The sequence below is a fragment of the Ictidomys tridecemlineatus genome, chromosome 1, assembly GCF_052094955.1.
Source record: "Ictidomys tridecemlineatus isolate mIctTri1 chromosome 1, mIctTri1.hap1, whole genome shotgun sequence".
NCBI classification, from domain to species: Eukaryota; Metazoa; Chordata; class Mammalia; order Rodentia; family Sciuridae; genus Ictidomys; species Ictidomys tridecemlineatus.
In genome coordinates, this window is record NC_135477.1 from 61672464 (window position 1) to 61687969 (window position 15506).

General features: G+C 37.2%; 1 protein-coding gene across 6 annotated transcripts in view; it reads right to left on the reverse strand.

The window, feature by feature from the left end:
- The window catches only part of Bicc1 (BicC family RNA binding protein 1), a 274906-nt gene that overhangs the window by 18766 nt on the left and 240634 nt on the right, over nucleotides 1-15506 (reverse strand). For 5 of the 6 annotated variants that reach the window (XM_005334327.5, XM_078041886.1, XM_078041884.1 and 2 more), the window contains 9 exons: nucleotides 15121-15372; nucleotides 11596-11727; nucleotides 9148-9334; nucleotides 7149-7310; nucleotides 6398-6594; nucleotides 6125-6257; nucleotides 5424-5580; nucleotides 3204-3369; nucleotides 1-40 (listed from right to left, as the gene is read on the reverse strand). In XM_005334327.5, coding sequence (XP_005334384.2) covers nucleotides 1-40; nucleotides 3204-3369; nucleotides 5424-5580; nucleotides 6125-6257; nucleotides 6398-6594; nucleotides 7149-7310; nucleotides 9148-9334; nucleotides 11596-11727; nucleotides 15121-15372 — 1426 coding nt within the window. The remainder of the gene's footprint in view (nucleotides 41-3203; nucleotides 3370-5423; nucleotides 5581-6124; nucleotides 6258-6397; nucleotides 6595-7148; nucleotides 7311-9147; nucleotides 9335-11595; nucleotides 11728-15120; nucleotides 15373-15506) is intronic. The other variant, XM_078041869.1, reaches the window with a different exon arrangement.

A 15506-nucleotide genomic window follows, 5' to 3' on the forward strand; every position in this document is an offset into this window, starting at 1 on the left:
CTTTGGTTGCTAATAGCTTCTTTTGTTCATAATCAAATGCCTAAAAATGAAGCAGAGAAAATGTTTTTATTACCAATTTCTCCAAATGCCATGCAAACACTCTATGGTTACACAGCAAAGGTTTTGACTATATCCCCTAAAACATATGCTAAGCTCTGCACCATGGGATGACAGAAATCAATGCAGGCATGATAAATCTAAACATGCTGTTCAAAACTAACTAGTTAGAGTAACAAATTACCATTTTTTACTTGAAGTCATAGCAGTGACAGAGGTAGAATTTTTCCTTGAAAAAGAAAAAAAATCCTATTCACTAAGAATATCTAGCACACGAGGACCACTATATGCTAAACTATCATGAATAACCTAATATCAATTTTGCTAAGTTTCCGATTAACACATTACCAAAACGCTATCGGGTACCTACTGTCCTCCTTTCTATTTCAAAATCCCCTCTTTATCTAGGTAAGTATGATCTGAGGTGGTGTGATGTCAATACAACTTAAGAAGTTATTAACCTAAATGGCATAGTCTTTGCTTTTGAAGTGAGGTGAATGAAAATGGTCTATAACCATTACAGTCTAATAATGGTAATATATAACGTTAACTAATTTAACCTAGTTACTGTTTTGGTTCTTTTGTTTTGGGGGTGCAGGACTAGGAAGGTACCATACATGCACTCCACTAACATTGAATGAGTCACTGTGATGGAATCAGATCTATGCAGAGACCAAGACAGGTCTTTCTAAGGACAGTAGTACAGATAGAGGTACATCTCAAATGCCAACCTAGTGTTCTCAACTCCCCAAATTAAGAACTTGCTAAGACTTGATTTACAGGTTCTCAAAGGCCCACCACCAGAAAGATCAAGAACCAAATGGCAGGAGCACTTTGACTCTTCTCCCAGGAAGACTGTGTCATGGTAGGTGTCCATGTAATTCACGGTCTGAACCAGGATGCTTCTGAGAGTGAAATGTGCTCTGAACAATACTGAGGCCAGGGTGACCGAAGTCAACAGGCTGTTCTAAACAAACAGTATGAAGGTGTTGGAATTTTAAGAAGATGACAATAAATCAGGAGAGGCAGATTTTTAGATAACACTATGATGGCATTTTTTAAATGCTAGTTCTAAAATGGCACAAGAAGTCTAAAATCACCTTTTAATTATTAATGTCCAAGGGCAAGGTGTAGTAAAGACCTAAATTCACTTGTTTAATGAATCCTGAATATCTAGTGGTTAAAGACAGTGTCCTGAGCTTTATAGAAGAATAATAAATCCAAAATAACCCACAGTCTTAGGAGGGTTGAGTAAGAGGAATAACTGTAAAAAAATTGGAAAATACGGTAAGTGTGAAGAGAGAGCTAGCAACATGGCACTCAAGAGTAGTCGTCGGGAGACGGATATATCTTTAGTCACAGAGAACAGGGACGACGTCTTCGATCTTTCTTCTATCAATGTTCAGTGACTATTATCACTGATTTTCTAGTGATTTGAGAATCAGCTATTCACTAATGGCATAAGTGCATCTATTCTATTTAAGTGGAAATGATGTCACCAAGAACAACCCTCTCATCCATTCTAAAAGAAACAGCCATAAAATTGGCCTACTGAGATATAAAACTGATAGCAAAGAAGAACCACAATATAAACAAAAAACACAAAGGAATGATAAAGGGAAATTGATACTTCTCAAATGGGAGAATTTTAATCTAGGCTAACCAAAAATAAATTCACCACACAAAGTGAGGTAAATGCCTTTTTTAAAAAACACTGACACATTATGAAGGCCATGGATTTTTATATTAGTCACCTACAAATTCATGAAAATGTTCAAATTCAAAGGATTAAAAAAAATGAGGAGGACTAAATTAGAGCTCACTCTGGGACACTGTACTGTAACTTAGTTTCTGTAACTGAGTTAATTTCTCTTACATGTATATCTATGGCAGTGTTTCTGTTTCTAGGATTTTGTAAAAAAAAAAGATTTTCATCTTTTTATGGAGGTGGGGGGATTGAGTGAGACAAATCCCTACTATGAAGTGAGTCTACCCAATAACTGATACTGAAAACTAGAATATTTATAGAAATTTTTAAAAGCCCACAGGAAAAATAAATCATTGTCTTTCATATTGTGATCTATATGGAAATCAGATTTCTAAATTTCATGGTCAGTTATCTATTTTGAGTAACTAACCTAAATCTTTGAAAATGAATATAGAGAAAAGTCCTGTTGAGGACGTTGCTTTAAACATAAAAATCTGTGAACCAGCTGGGTATGGTGGCACACACCTGTAATTCCAGGAAGGCTGAAGCAGGAAATTAGCAAAGTCAAAGCTAGCCTCAGCAACTCAGTGAGGCCCTAAGTAATTTACTGAGACCCTGTCTCAAAATAAAAAATAAAAAGGGCTGGGGATGTGGTTCAGTGGTTAAGTGCCTCTGGGTTCAATACCCTGGTACCAAAAGAAAAGTTGTGAACCAACACAATCATCAATAATATCAGAATCTACTTTCAAGGAACTTAAAACTTCACAATAGGCTAGGCATGATGGCACAGACCTATAATCCCAGCGGCTTGGGAGGCCGAGGCAGGAGGATCATAAGTTCAAAGCCAATCTCGGCAAAATTGAGGTGCTAAGCAACTCAGTGAGACTCTGTCTCTAAATAAAATACAAAATAGGGCTGGGGATGGAGCTCAGTGGTTGAGTGCCCCCGAGTTCAAACCCTGGTACCCAAAATAAAACAAAACAAAATTTTACATTAGTTATTTTCATAACCATCTCAAAATGGTACCAAATTTACCATCTCCATTTTCACAGATGGAAGAATATTGGATCTGTGTATCCAAAACAATGTCATGATATGGTAATATTTGAAAATACATCTCTTGCATTCATCTAAATTTTTTCTAAAACACAGATGAATGATGTTATTTGCATAAGGCGCAGCGACACAAATCATTTTATGCCATTTTAATATTATATTTTAAAGAATTCTTCTCACTTGAGCTAAATCCTGTTTCATGGTTAATGTTAATAGTAAAACCAATTCCTATGTATTAGACATATATTTAAATTTCACTTTGACCAGAGCAGAGAAGGAAAAGCCAGTTTCTGTACTACTCACTGCTAAACACTCAGTGAATTCTTCCTGCCCTCACCTCGGCACCCTGCATTTGAATGACTTTTCTGCTTTTCTCCATTACCTGCATGTTGATGTATGATGGACGTGGGGCAAGGCGGGCCCTTTCAGAGTTTTGCTGGGCAGCTGCTGCCCTCTCTGCTGCACGTTCACTTCCTGGAGCCTTCTTATCAGCCACAGGGCTTTCTGCAGCACTCAGTTCAGGGTCTGAGAGCAACCTGTCAGTGCTGCTGTGAAAAGAGTTTGCAATTTAGCACTCTACCATACAGACAGATGTACTGCAGTACTTCCTAGGTGCCACATTTACTGGGCGTATTTACCTTCATCGACTATTTACACGTATTAACTCATCTAATCTTCACAAGGATGCTGTGATGTAAGTTCTATTGTCATTCTCATTTAACAGATAAGGGAAGTACCTTGTTCAAGGTCACACCTCCAATGTAAATGGTAGAGTTGGAATATGAATTCATTCGGGCACTCTGACTCTAGAACTAGAGCTTAAACTGTTTCATAATACACACATTCTATGTCATATCTATGCTCTACAACATATGGTAGAGAGAAAATAGACATAAGACAAGATTTCTCATCAAGGAGATATCAACGACTCACATGTACAAAGCCTAAACAGAGATGAATAAATCTGACATCATTTGTGTGTATAGTGCCTATGACACAGGTAACAAATAGGGGTAGCAGATAAATAAGAAATATTTTACAATACCTAATTAGGGGTATAGGTAGAGCATGAAAATGCTTCTTATAGCGGGCAACAGCTGAAATACAACACATGATAATGTAGAGTACATGAACCTCAAGTTCAAATCCAAGTGCACCATTAGTCTCAAATAAAATAGGGATCAATCAAAGAACCGATTTGCTCATCATGTCTTCAGAGTTTTATTCATTCAACTATTCAGTTGTGCCAAGGGAATTTAGAGGGATTTAGAAAGGGTGATTGAAGTTCAAAAGGAAGAACCATGAACTTTGCTCGACAAAAGTTGACAGAAGCTTCACAGAGGACATTTGAACTGGGAATTAAGGGCATTGCAAGATCACTGGTGTCAAAGGTCAGGAGAAAGCACCACTGGGAGGGAAGAGCATAAGGAAAGGAAACAGGCACTGCAGACCACAGAGGCTCTGTAAGTCACAATCACAATGTGTTAAGATTTAGATTTAAAAAAAAATTACTAGAGCAAAATCAAGGATAGATGAAACTGATGAGAGATGAGTAGAGGGAGACAATTCTGGAGGACGCAGCTTAATCCAGATGGGAGATGAGAAGAAGGTGCAGAACACAGTCAGTGATGAAAGGAATAAACATATGCTTCAACTGCTTCAATCGAAAAAGAAAGCAAAATCGTTTTTCTGACCTATATTGAAGAACATTAACTTCGTTTATTAAAAGAAAAACAGATAAAACATAGTTGGGTAAATTGAGACCAGAGTTCACAGAGCAAAATGGTTTTTAGTAAGAGAGGATGGAAATAGAAACTATTATGCTAATCTTTGCATAAAAATACCTAAGGAACTAAGGAGGCAGTAGAGGAAATCAATTGGATGGGGATGGGTGGGAGAACAACAAAAGAAAGGAGATAAACAGAAAAATAGAAATACAGCAAGGAAAAAGGAAATAGACCAAGGACAAAGGAAATGGAGCAAAGATGGTACACTGGCATCTATGCCATGGTCAGGGAACTTCACAGTCAACACAATTCACGCATTTGTACTCAATGTGACTTGTCCTGATTCATGATACTGTGAAGCACTTATTGAAAAGTTCCACTGATTACCTTGGACAAGGGGAGCCACAGCTTAAGAAAGAACTCCCTACTGAAAGGGAGTTAACTGTTGGAAAACCTCTAACAGCAAAAATCAAGGAGAAAAAAAACTGTCCCAAGTGATTACTAAAAAAGCAGAAAGATTATTAGTTTCTGAGCAATATAGGTGGTTTAGAGGACATATATACACCCAACTGACTATATGGAGAGGAAATTATAAAGAACATGGGCAAGCATAAAAAATTCCCAGATATTAACCCTTAAAAGTACAAGGGATATGGCTTAGGGTGGCAGAGCACTTGACTAGCATGCACAAGGCCCAGGGTTCAAACCCCAGGGCCCCCCCCCCCCAAAAAAATTGAAATGATTATTATGAAGAGCAATGAAAAAAGACCCAACCTGATCTGAACCAGAGTGCTAACCATCAAGTTTAAAACAAGTTCAGTCTGCTATACATTATCTTTCACAGAATCAAGGGCTTTTAAGATTAAAATACATACTGTAAGTGTGAGTTTTTCGTGCCTTGCAATAGCTCTACTGTCTGCCTCTTGGCACAGGAAACCTTGGAGTGACCCATCATCTGTTTTAAGTCACCAGCATTTCCAGAATGGGAAGGACTTCGAGGCATGCCTACTTCCACAAAAGCATCATTACAACCTGCAGGGCAGAAGAAAAAAGTGAGAAATCTAAACAACATCACATTACGGTTCACTATTATCTGCAATGGGAAAAAAATCAGAACCTAATTCTACAGAGACATTGTTAGCCTGATAAAGGCATACAGGTTCTCAGCTGAATAGAGGATGCCTCAACAAATTCTGGCTTCACAAAAACTCAACTTAAAAATATTTTTAAAAGAGTGTTAACAGGGTAAGGGAGCTACAAGAAGACACTCCAACGTGAGGGAGATATATTTCTATAAAAGTGTTTAGTTTGTTGATGCTTTCTTGTTACACAGGTGAATTAACTTAGGAAGGTCCAATGTAAGGGGAAAGTGATATTCCTGTGGAAAGTAGTTTTCTGTAAACTTCTCACCATGCTCATTGGCAATTCGTTCAAGATATTCCCTCTGCACATAGCGAAGGTGAGTCACAGTTGGTTGGCAAAACCAATTCTAAATTACTGCACAGATTCTCCACAATCCCCTTTATCAGAGTCACAAACCAGACTGACATTCAGGAGAAAAGTTACAGTTCCTGACCTTCTGAAGGATTTGATTTTGGAGAAGCCTGCTCAGACCCAGTTGTCTGGATGGATGGATCGCCATGATTCCCACTTAGCACTTTTTCTCCAAGTGATGAAGTTGATATTGCACCATATTTTATATTTGGAGACTGAAATAATAGAAAATAATACACAGATAAGGTCATGAATTTACAATTTAAAAATCATTTTAGGTAAAGACTAAAGCATGTTACAAGCAGTTTTCTCTTAAAACAGTGCAGATGATACCACTGAAGCAGAAGGGCATTACCTGTGCATGTCCATTTAAAGAAGCAGTGATTTTTTTGCCTTCTGTCTGCATACTGTTGATATGAACATCAACAGGAGTCAAGCCAGGAGGGGGTGATGGAGCTGTGTGCCCATAGGTGGGCACTCCAGACAATAAAATATTGGTTAATGTGGCTTGCGCGGTAGATGGGATCATAAGGTGTGGTATGGCAGAGAAACCTATGGTAACATTACATGAAGACAGATTTTAGATAAGAAAAAAATTCACGAACTACTGCTATTTTCAGTAACAATAATTAAATATTTTTTTTGCTGACAATTTAGAAGATAATCCTATGTTAATCTCTCTATAGATTTAACACTACTGTGAAAACATACAAGAATGTTAAAGTAAAGCAACACCTTTGAGAATGTTTATTCCAAGCCGCTCTCTATACAAATGAGGAAATAAGGGAGCACAAAGCCTGTTTTCCAATCACCAGATTGTCAGCCTGGCTGTGCCTCCGTGCCTTGATCACTGCTCCCTGAACATCAAGCCCTTTTCCCTAATTTGCTTATCCCATTTGAAAAATTACATTTTATTTTTTATCAAAAACTCATTGCTTTGTTGTGTTTCATTTGAACTAATTTACACATCAGGGAATTCCTGTTTTGTTGGAGTGGAGTCTGAACCATCGTTTTTCCCTACAGAAACTGAATCATTTGTAAATTTTATTTCAAAACTGATAACACTTAAGAATACATGCCTTTGATTACACTTGTATGATACTGACCTGTGGCACTTGAAGTATTAGCAAGTGGGGGTGCCCATAACGTGGGGCTGGGCGTGCCAGAACTTGGACTTTGCAAGGGACTGACTGAGCTATTAAGAGCATTCAGGAGTGAGTTCGGGTTTGTTGAAGTGTTTAGTGATAAGGCGGTTGGCCCCAGAAGACCTGCAATAAATGAATGTAAAGTTAATACACATGAATTCAAGATTTCCCAATAAAGATAGCACCCATGTTGCCATCTGGAATGCACATCAATATAATCTGATATTTTCTAAATACAAAATATGGGTGATGGATTTTCTTTCAAATATCTACATGAAATATTTCTTTACACAGCTCCAACACAGAAACTGGCTAACCCACAAATAGATGCTGGCAGAAAAAGGAAGACAGATATGCCCAAACCAGGACAGCAGTCAGGTTCACTGAGCACCACCAGGGGCTTTCCGTTTTTATCAGCCAGTGAGGATGAACAGTGGGGATGCATTTTTATTTCTCTGCATACCTCACTTGTCATCTGCTTCCAAACAAATGCTTTTCAAAGCACTCATAGTTAGCAGTAACTGGGGAAAGCTTTCCTGTGGTAGAATGGGTTCACTTGGCACCTTTGTAGATAGGCAGAGAGCTACCTGAACAGGTCTTATGTGTATGTCAGAACATATACATGATCATGACTTCTTTCAGTGTCATCCCAATAATGAAACCTTTCCTTGGAAAAAAATTTTTTTGTTTTTGTTTTAAGAATTTGATACTTGATTAAATAAATGAGGTTTTGCTTCTGTTATTTGAAATGTGTTCAAAAATAAAATATGCATTTGTGTACGTTTCTAGGAATACATATAAAGCAGAAGTATTACAGAATGGGTATAGCCATGAATACATTTTTAAAATTCAGTAACTCTGTTCTTTGCTCGCCTTCTCACTAGTGTAGGATAAATTTGGTTCCTGCTAAGTTACCTGACTGGCACTTCCTGGTTCGTAGGCATTGCTATGTTATTATGACTGTTCAGGTCCCTGTGGAAGGAATAACTTTGGCAGGTGAGAGACAAAGGGAAAAAACCCTCTTTATTTTTAATGATGTCTAAGAATGGTTCCTTGGATTCATAATCATATTATTATCAGATTACATATTTTAAATGCAAAAACAAGTATTAGAAAAATATTTTAAAGATTGCTGAGAATGTTTTTTCTGCCTCAAATCAGCACTGAATGGAATGATTTACTAGGGTTACTGTACTAGCTTTTCATATAAAGACAACTGAGAAATGTGCAAGAAAGCAGTGAACCTAGCATAACTATAATGGAGCAACTAAAGTCAGCCTGTAAGATTGCAATCCACAGATGAGGCCATAAGTACCACTATGACGATTAGGTGGCTCACCCTGCTTTCTTAATGAACCAAAGCACCAACAGAGATTGTTCATTGTTCATTGTTTTCCTTTTCTATTGCTTGCTGTAGATACAGGTCCATTTGCAGCCCTTGGTGGCTAGGATCCCTTTGTGTCTGGCTTGGCAGGCCTAACTACCGTGGGTACAGCTCTGATTGCTTTCTCCTTCTACTTTCCCCACCTCTCATACAGATTTGCAATTACTTTTTCAAAACCAAACTGGATAATCTTTATCTCTAGGGACTGATGGCAATATTACAAATGCAAGAGAGAACAAACACATAAATTATAGTGAGCCTGCTCACTTCAATCTCAATAGCATTCTTAATTTAGAAGAACAAACAGTCACTGAAAATAAAAGTCAGACCTTGATTATTTATGCCAACATAGGAAGAATCTGGGTAACCACAATCCCCAGATCCTACCAATAACAACAACAACAAAAACCCCAAAACAGTCCGATTTGAGTTTTGTTACTTTTCACCTGGTCTTAGGGCCTAAAGAAGAAGAAATTAAAAACAGCATTTCAATGTAAACCCAAATGGTAGAAAGAAAGGGAACCAGATAAGCATTTCCCCAGTGACTGAGAAGCACTGTAATAATAAATTTTATACCTAGTCCAGTGAGTCCGAGGCCTGCTGAAGCTAAGATATCCAGGCTGGGACATGCCAGGCCGGCAGGGCACGATGCTGGGGATGAACTGGTTGCTATGGTAACCCCACTGCTTTCAAGTCCGAGGAGACATTTCCTTGCTTCATACATATTTAAGGCATTTCGCTCAACACTTTTCACAATCACAGACTATGAAAACACATAATGGGGGAAAAAAAAGTGACATGCAAGAAGTCTACAATGAATGGGGGAAGGGTAGGTGGAAAGTGAGTATGCTAATAATTCCACTCAGGGGATATGTTCATGCCACTTTAAAATCAACTGCAAATCCTAAACACTCATTTCTTAATTTTTGGTAAAGCTAAAAATGTTAGTTACCCTTTATTGCATGTGTCCTGTGTTCCAGGCACTGATGGAAGCTGCACAAATGTTCCAGTTCTCACCAAAACCTTATGAGGTGGGATCATTGTTCACATTCAGTGTGTTAAGTGAATTGGTGAAGGTCATGGCACAGCTGCAGAGGACAGCAAGAGGACTAGAACTCCAGACCCTCTCCACAGTCTCTCTTCTTTACCTTAAAGCTCTCCCGGCTTTACCTTATCTTTACAAACCAAGTCCAACTTGTCACAACATACAGACTGCATAACCACAGTCACTTATAATATCTGATATTTATAGTCGATTAGTTGACTGACCTTGAGGTACCACTCCCCCTCACTGAGCTCACGGTAAAAGAAAATTACAAATCTTTCTTCCCCCTCAATGGACTCATCTAGAAAATTGGAAATGTGAACCCAAAGGGGAAAGGTTCCAACAGAGAGTAAAGAAAATTTGTGGCTAAGAAAGTAGTTAAAGCAGTGGCTGGAGTCAGGCCAGGCAGGTGAAATTAAATGGCCAGGGGATGCTGTAAGGTTTCCAAGTTCTGATTGGCAATCTGTTTTTCCCTGATACCTGCCCATTTCTTCCTGAACTCCTGGAATTCTTGTGCCTATCCATCTTTATAAGCACACATCCTTGAATAGCTCTTCAAGCCTTTACCTGTTAGTCCTGGTAGCTCTACTAATTCTAGTTAACTCAGATCAGTCAAGCATGAAGCTTCACAATACATAAAATTAATGTCCTGTTATCTAAATGTCAACTCACTATATCAAATTCTCTTAGAATCAGGGCTTTTTCTCTAAAGTTTTCTTTTGAAGAAGGTATGATTATTTTTCTTCAGTTGGATAATAAATATTATAGTATTTACATATACAAAATTACACAATATATATTATATACAAACAATTATACATATATGATAATGTTTACAGTTTAGAAATTAAAAACTGGAAGGCACAACCATTTGGTGTTATCTACTATAGTAAGTTAGGGAACTCAATTCAGTTCAGGAATTAAATTTTTTTTTCTAAACTTTCCATAAACTTAACACAGTTACATTTTATAAATCCTTTTATCAGGATATTTCTTTAAAATATAGAAAACCAAACTTGATACAGCATCTCTGTATTTAGCACTTATTTGTTTCTGACTGATGAAACTGAGCACAGCATTCCTTCCCCTTGTTTCATAATTCCATTCTTCTAGCTCCTAGTCCAAAGGCATCTCATTGTGAATTTGCTGTGACCCTTCCAGGTGATGCTTTGCACTTTAGAAAATAATACATGCACATTCATGCAAGAACCATGTACCATTTAGTACATGCTGTCATGCAATTTGTGATTTTTTTTTCAATCAGCATCATTTTATTTGACCTCGGTGTAAATGTGTCTTCAGTGTGTGCAACTAGAGGTACAATGGCTGCAAGTAGGAATCAGTATTCTGAGTATGATCAGGTGGTCTCAAATTGTTCTGCAAATGGCTCTGCTAATTTTCACATTAATGTAGGAACATTGGTGTTTCCTCACATTTTCACTAGCACTTAAGTGTAACATTTTTTTCATTAAATTTTTACCTTATATGAAATTACAGAGTTTTTGCAACATCTTAGAGAAAAGGTTACAAGAAGGCTAAAGATCTTGTTAAAGTCTTTATTAAAAAGAATGGCAAGTGTTCTTTAAATTGTTAGGGCTGGCACTGTGGCTGGAATATAATAAATGCTCTTATTTTTAATTGCTTTGGATATGTACAGGCACGCGCGTGCATACACACACACACAGTCTAACCAACTATGGCAACTATGTAAAGCTTTAAAGTTACCAGATTGCAAGCTAAGGGTTTTCTCTTTCCTTCACATGTATTTATAGAAAAACAATGGTTACAAAAAATGGACTATAAAAACCAACAAATACATACAGAAAATAATGACCAATAATGGTGTTAAAAATCAATATTGTTATCACTACGTAGATAATAACACATATGAGAGTATTAGTTCCATGTAAATTTAAATACACACTTGTATGCAAAATAAAACTATACAGAATGACTCCCTGGATCCAGACTGAACCAACCTTGCTAGGCTGCTTTGGCTTTGGTTTAATGCTGATAAAGACATCAAGCTGTTCCATCAACTGAGCAATGAACTGTGGGTCTACTTCAATTTCTTCCTTCATATCAAACATCAGCACAAGAGGAAGACAACCCTAGAAAATGTCAAAACAGAATGTGTAGGAGTTAATAATTTCAAAACCTGATTATTCAACATGCCTACAAAGAATGCAATATTTTATAGATTTAAAGAATAAACCAAAGTATAACTCTAAATTATATATCTTCACATAGTTTGGAGGGCTAGTGTGGGAATAATGTTGAGGGGGAGGAAATTATTTTTTGGATTACAAAATTATATACCTTAAGTTCCTGATTTGGGCCCTGAATTTTTTTATTTTTATTTATTTATTTTTTACCCACTCTCCACTTTGGAAAATTCCTTCATTCTCTGACTTTAGATTTGTTGGGGAGGCAGAAATGAGATTCTTAGCCACATCAAGGGTACTAATCTTATGTCTTGGCTCAACAACATAAAAGTGGTGTCTTTTTTTTTTTATTTGTATGTGGTGCTGAGGATCGAACCCAGCGCCCTGCGCATGCCAGGTGAGCACACTACCGCTTGAGCCACATCCCCAGCCTGATTTTATTTTTTAAATACACGACAGCAGAATGCATTACAATTCTTATTATACATACAGAGCACAATTTTTCATATCATTGCATGTAAAGTATGTTCACACAATTCATTTCTTCATACATTACAATTCTTAATACACATATATACCCTACTGCATCCTGAAAGCTAAACAAGCACTGGCACTTAAAGAGCCCCACGTTTTGAGTCTGGCCTTGCTTGTCCTGCCTCAAGGTCTGCCCCTTTCTCCAGGCCAGGGTAGTTCGTCATTATCCCTTCAACAGATCCTTTGTTTTGGAATCTTAACTCATCAGAGGATGCTTCTTTTTTTTTGGGGGGGGGGGAGAAGGTTAGGGGGTTGGGGATGGAACTCAGGAGCACTCAACCACTGAGCCCCATCCCCAGCCCTATTTTGTATTTTATTTAGAGACAGGGTCTCACTGAGTTGCTTAGCACCTCACTTTTGTAGAAGCTGGCTTTAAACTTGTAATTCTCCTGCCTCAGCCTCCCAAGCTGCTGGAATCAGAGGCTTCTTTACCAACCAAGTCCTACTTGCCTTCTGCTACAGCTACTTGCCTGTCTCCTTCCTGTAGTGAACTGTAACTGCTGTTCCTCCTTCAACAGTTCCCAACTTAGAACTGCAGTTTTATTTAGACTTCTTGTCCTCTGATGCTTTCCTTTTGGCCCCTAATCTAAGGAGTATAGGAACTAGGCAACCTTTGTTTTCTGATGTGCAGGTTACCATTCAGCGCTAGCCTGCTGGTTACAGGATTTGGTACACATGTACCAGGAGAAGCTAATGTTAAATGTAGAGGATTAAAGAAAATTTTTACCACATGCAACTCAGAGAATTAATCTCCAGATTACATAAAGAACTAAAAATACTTAACACCAAGAAAACAAGTAACTCAATCAATAAATGGGCTAAGGAATTGAATAGACACTTTAAAGAAGAAGAAATACAATCTATCAACAAATATATGAAAAAAATGTTCAACATCTTGAGCAATTAGAAAAATGCAAATAAAAACTACACTGAGATTTCATCTCACTCAGTCAGAATGGCAATTATCGAGAAAAATGTTGGTGAGGATGTGGAGAAAAAGTCTCACTCATACACTGCTGGTGGGACTGAACATTGGTGCAACCATTATGGAAATCAATATGGGGATTCCTTAGAAAACTTGGAATGGAACCACCATTTGACCCAGCTATCCCATTCCTCAATTTATACCCCAAAGACTTAAAACCAGCATACTACAGTAACACAGACACATCAATGTTCATAGCAGCTCAATCATAATAGCCAAACTGTGGAACCAACCTAGATGCCCTTCAACAGATCAACAAAGAAAATGTGGCATATAAACAATGGAATATTACTTAGGCTTAAAGAGGAATTAAATGATGGCATTTGCAGGGTAAATATTGCTAGAGAATATTACGCTAAGTGAAATAAGCCACTCCCATAAAACCAAAGACGAAATGTTTTCTCTGATACACAGATGCTAATTCACAATAAGATGGGGATAGGGGTGGCTAGGGAAGAACAGAGGTATTTTGGATTAGGCAGAGGGGAGTGAAGAAAGGGGAGGGTGTATGGGGATAGGAAAGATAGTAGAATGAATTGGACATTATTACCCTATGTGCATATGTGACTACATGACCAGTGTAATTCCACATCATGTACAACCAGAAGAATGAGAAGTTATACTCCATTTATGTATGATGTGTCAAAATGCATGTATAACTAATTGAAACAAATTTTAAACTTTTTGCTCATGGATAAAAGTATTTTTCAGGATGGTACTAAATAAAAAGGTAACTAAAATACAGGTAAACCTTTTTAATTTTTCCCTCCCTTCTTCCAATCTTGTGCAATCATAGGTGTGACTGAAGTATGAATGTGAATCATAACCGCATAGAATGCTTGAAAACTTTCACTGAACTAAAAAAAAACATCTAGAGAACTTGAAAAGAAGAAAATTTGAAGAGTAATGATAACAATTTTTGGATATGAATATGCTACCTGATGAGTAATATATTAAAAATTAGCTGATAAAACAAACTTGTCCAAAAATATATTTAAAAACATAAATTTCTTAAAGTACATTATAATCCTAATTGATTATATAACAAGTTTTCATCTGTCAGAGGAATGGAGTCAACAATACAAATCTGGATTTTCTGAAAGTCTCTCAAAAATGAATTCAGCAAGTTAATAGCAGCAAAGGTCACCTAATGCTTACTAATTCAAATATCACTAAATGCTGAGCAATGAACAAGAGAAAGCAGTGCAGATGTTAACAAGGATATTGTATTCATCCATTTTGTTACTAAACATTAACCTACATAAGAAGGGAAATACTGTAAATTACAAATCAGAAGCAGTATGAATTAATATAGCTCTGTTGTTTTTCTTCAATAAGTAACACTAAAATTTATGGCTTAAATTAATTGTATTTACATCAGAAATTTATAAAATGTACAAAGGTGCCAGGTTTCCAAACATGGTGTCTTTGAGGATGAAACTTAAATAGTATTTTTATTTTTCTGCTTCAACAGAAGAAATTCTTGTCAAGTGAAAAGGTGTACCAGAACTACATGTCACAAAATAACCATCAACCATCTATGCCATAAAACATAATCAATTATTTCATTGTGATCTTTTCTGTGTTCAGACTAAGATAAAAATAACACTGCAAGAAAATCACCTACATAATGAAATTGAGCCTACTGAGGAGACATGAACCTTATTCTTTAATTCCTTTTACCAAGAAACTATTCTATTTGACCAGCCTTCCAAAGTCCTTTCTTAAACATCAAATTAGCAGAGTAAGTAGTACAACAACAAACCTTGTATCCAAAGAAATTAAATAAAAAATTACAACACTAATTTCAGGAACCTTACCATGAGATATTGCCTTGCAAGACAGACAGACTCAATGGTGCCCTGGAGGTAGACAGTGGATTTCTTCTGTGGATTACTGGGATCAGGAAAGTGGATTTGAGCACCCGTTCTCTGCATGATATGTTTGATGTTGCTCCCATTTCGACCCATCATAAAGAGATGATGTTGGGCTGCAATGTCTAATTGCGTGCTCACAGGAATAGCGGATGCTAAGCTCCCAGCAAGATGTTCTAACAGCATGGCAGTTCCTTCCTGGTAGAAAGGATGGGAGGGAAATTATCATATAAAACATAGCTGCCCACGTGTAGGATAAGAGCCTACTGCACTTCTATCAGCTATGGAAAAATATAGCACATTCTATAAATCCAAATGTAACACAAAGGAAA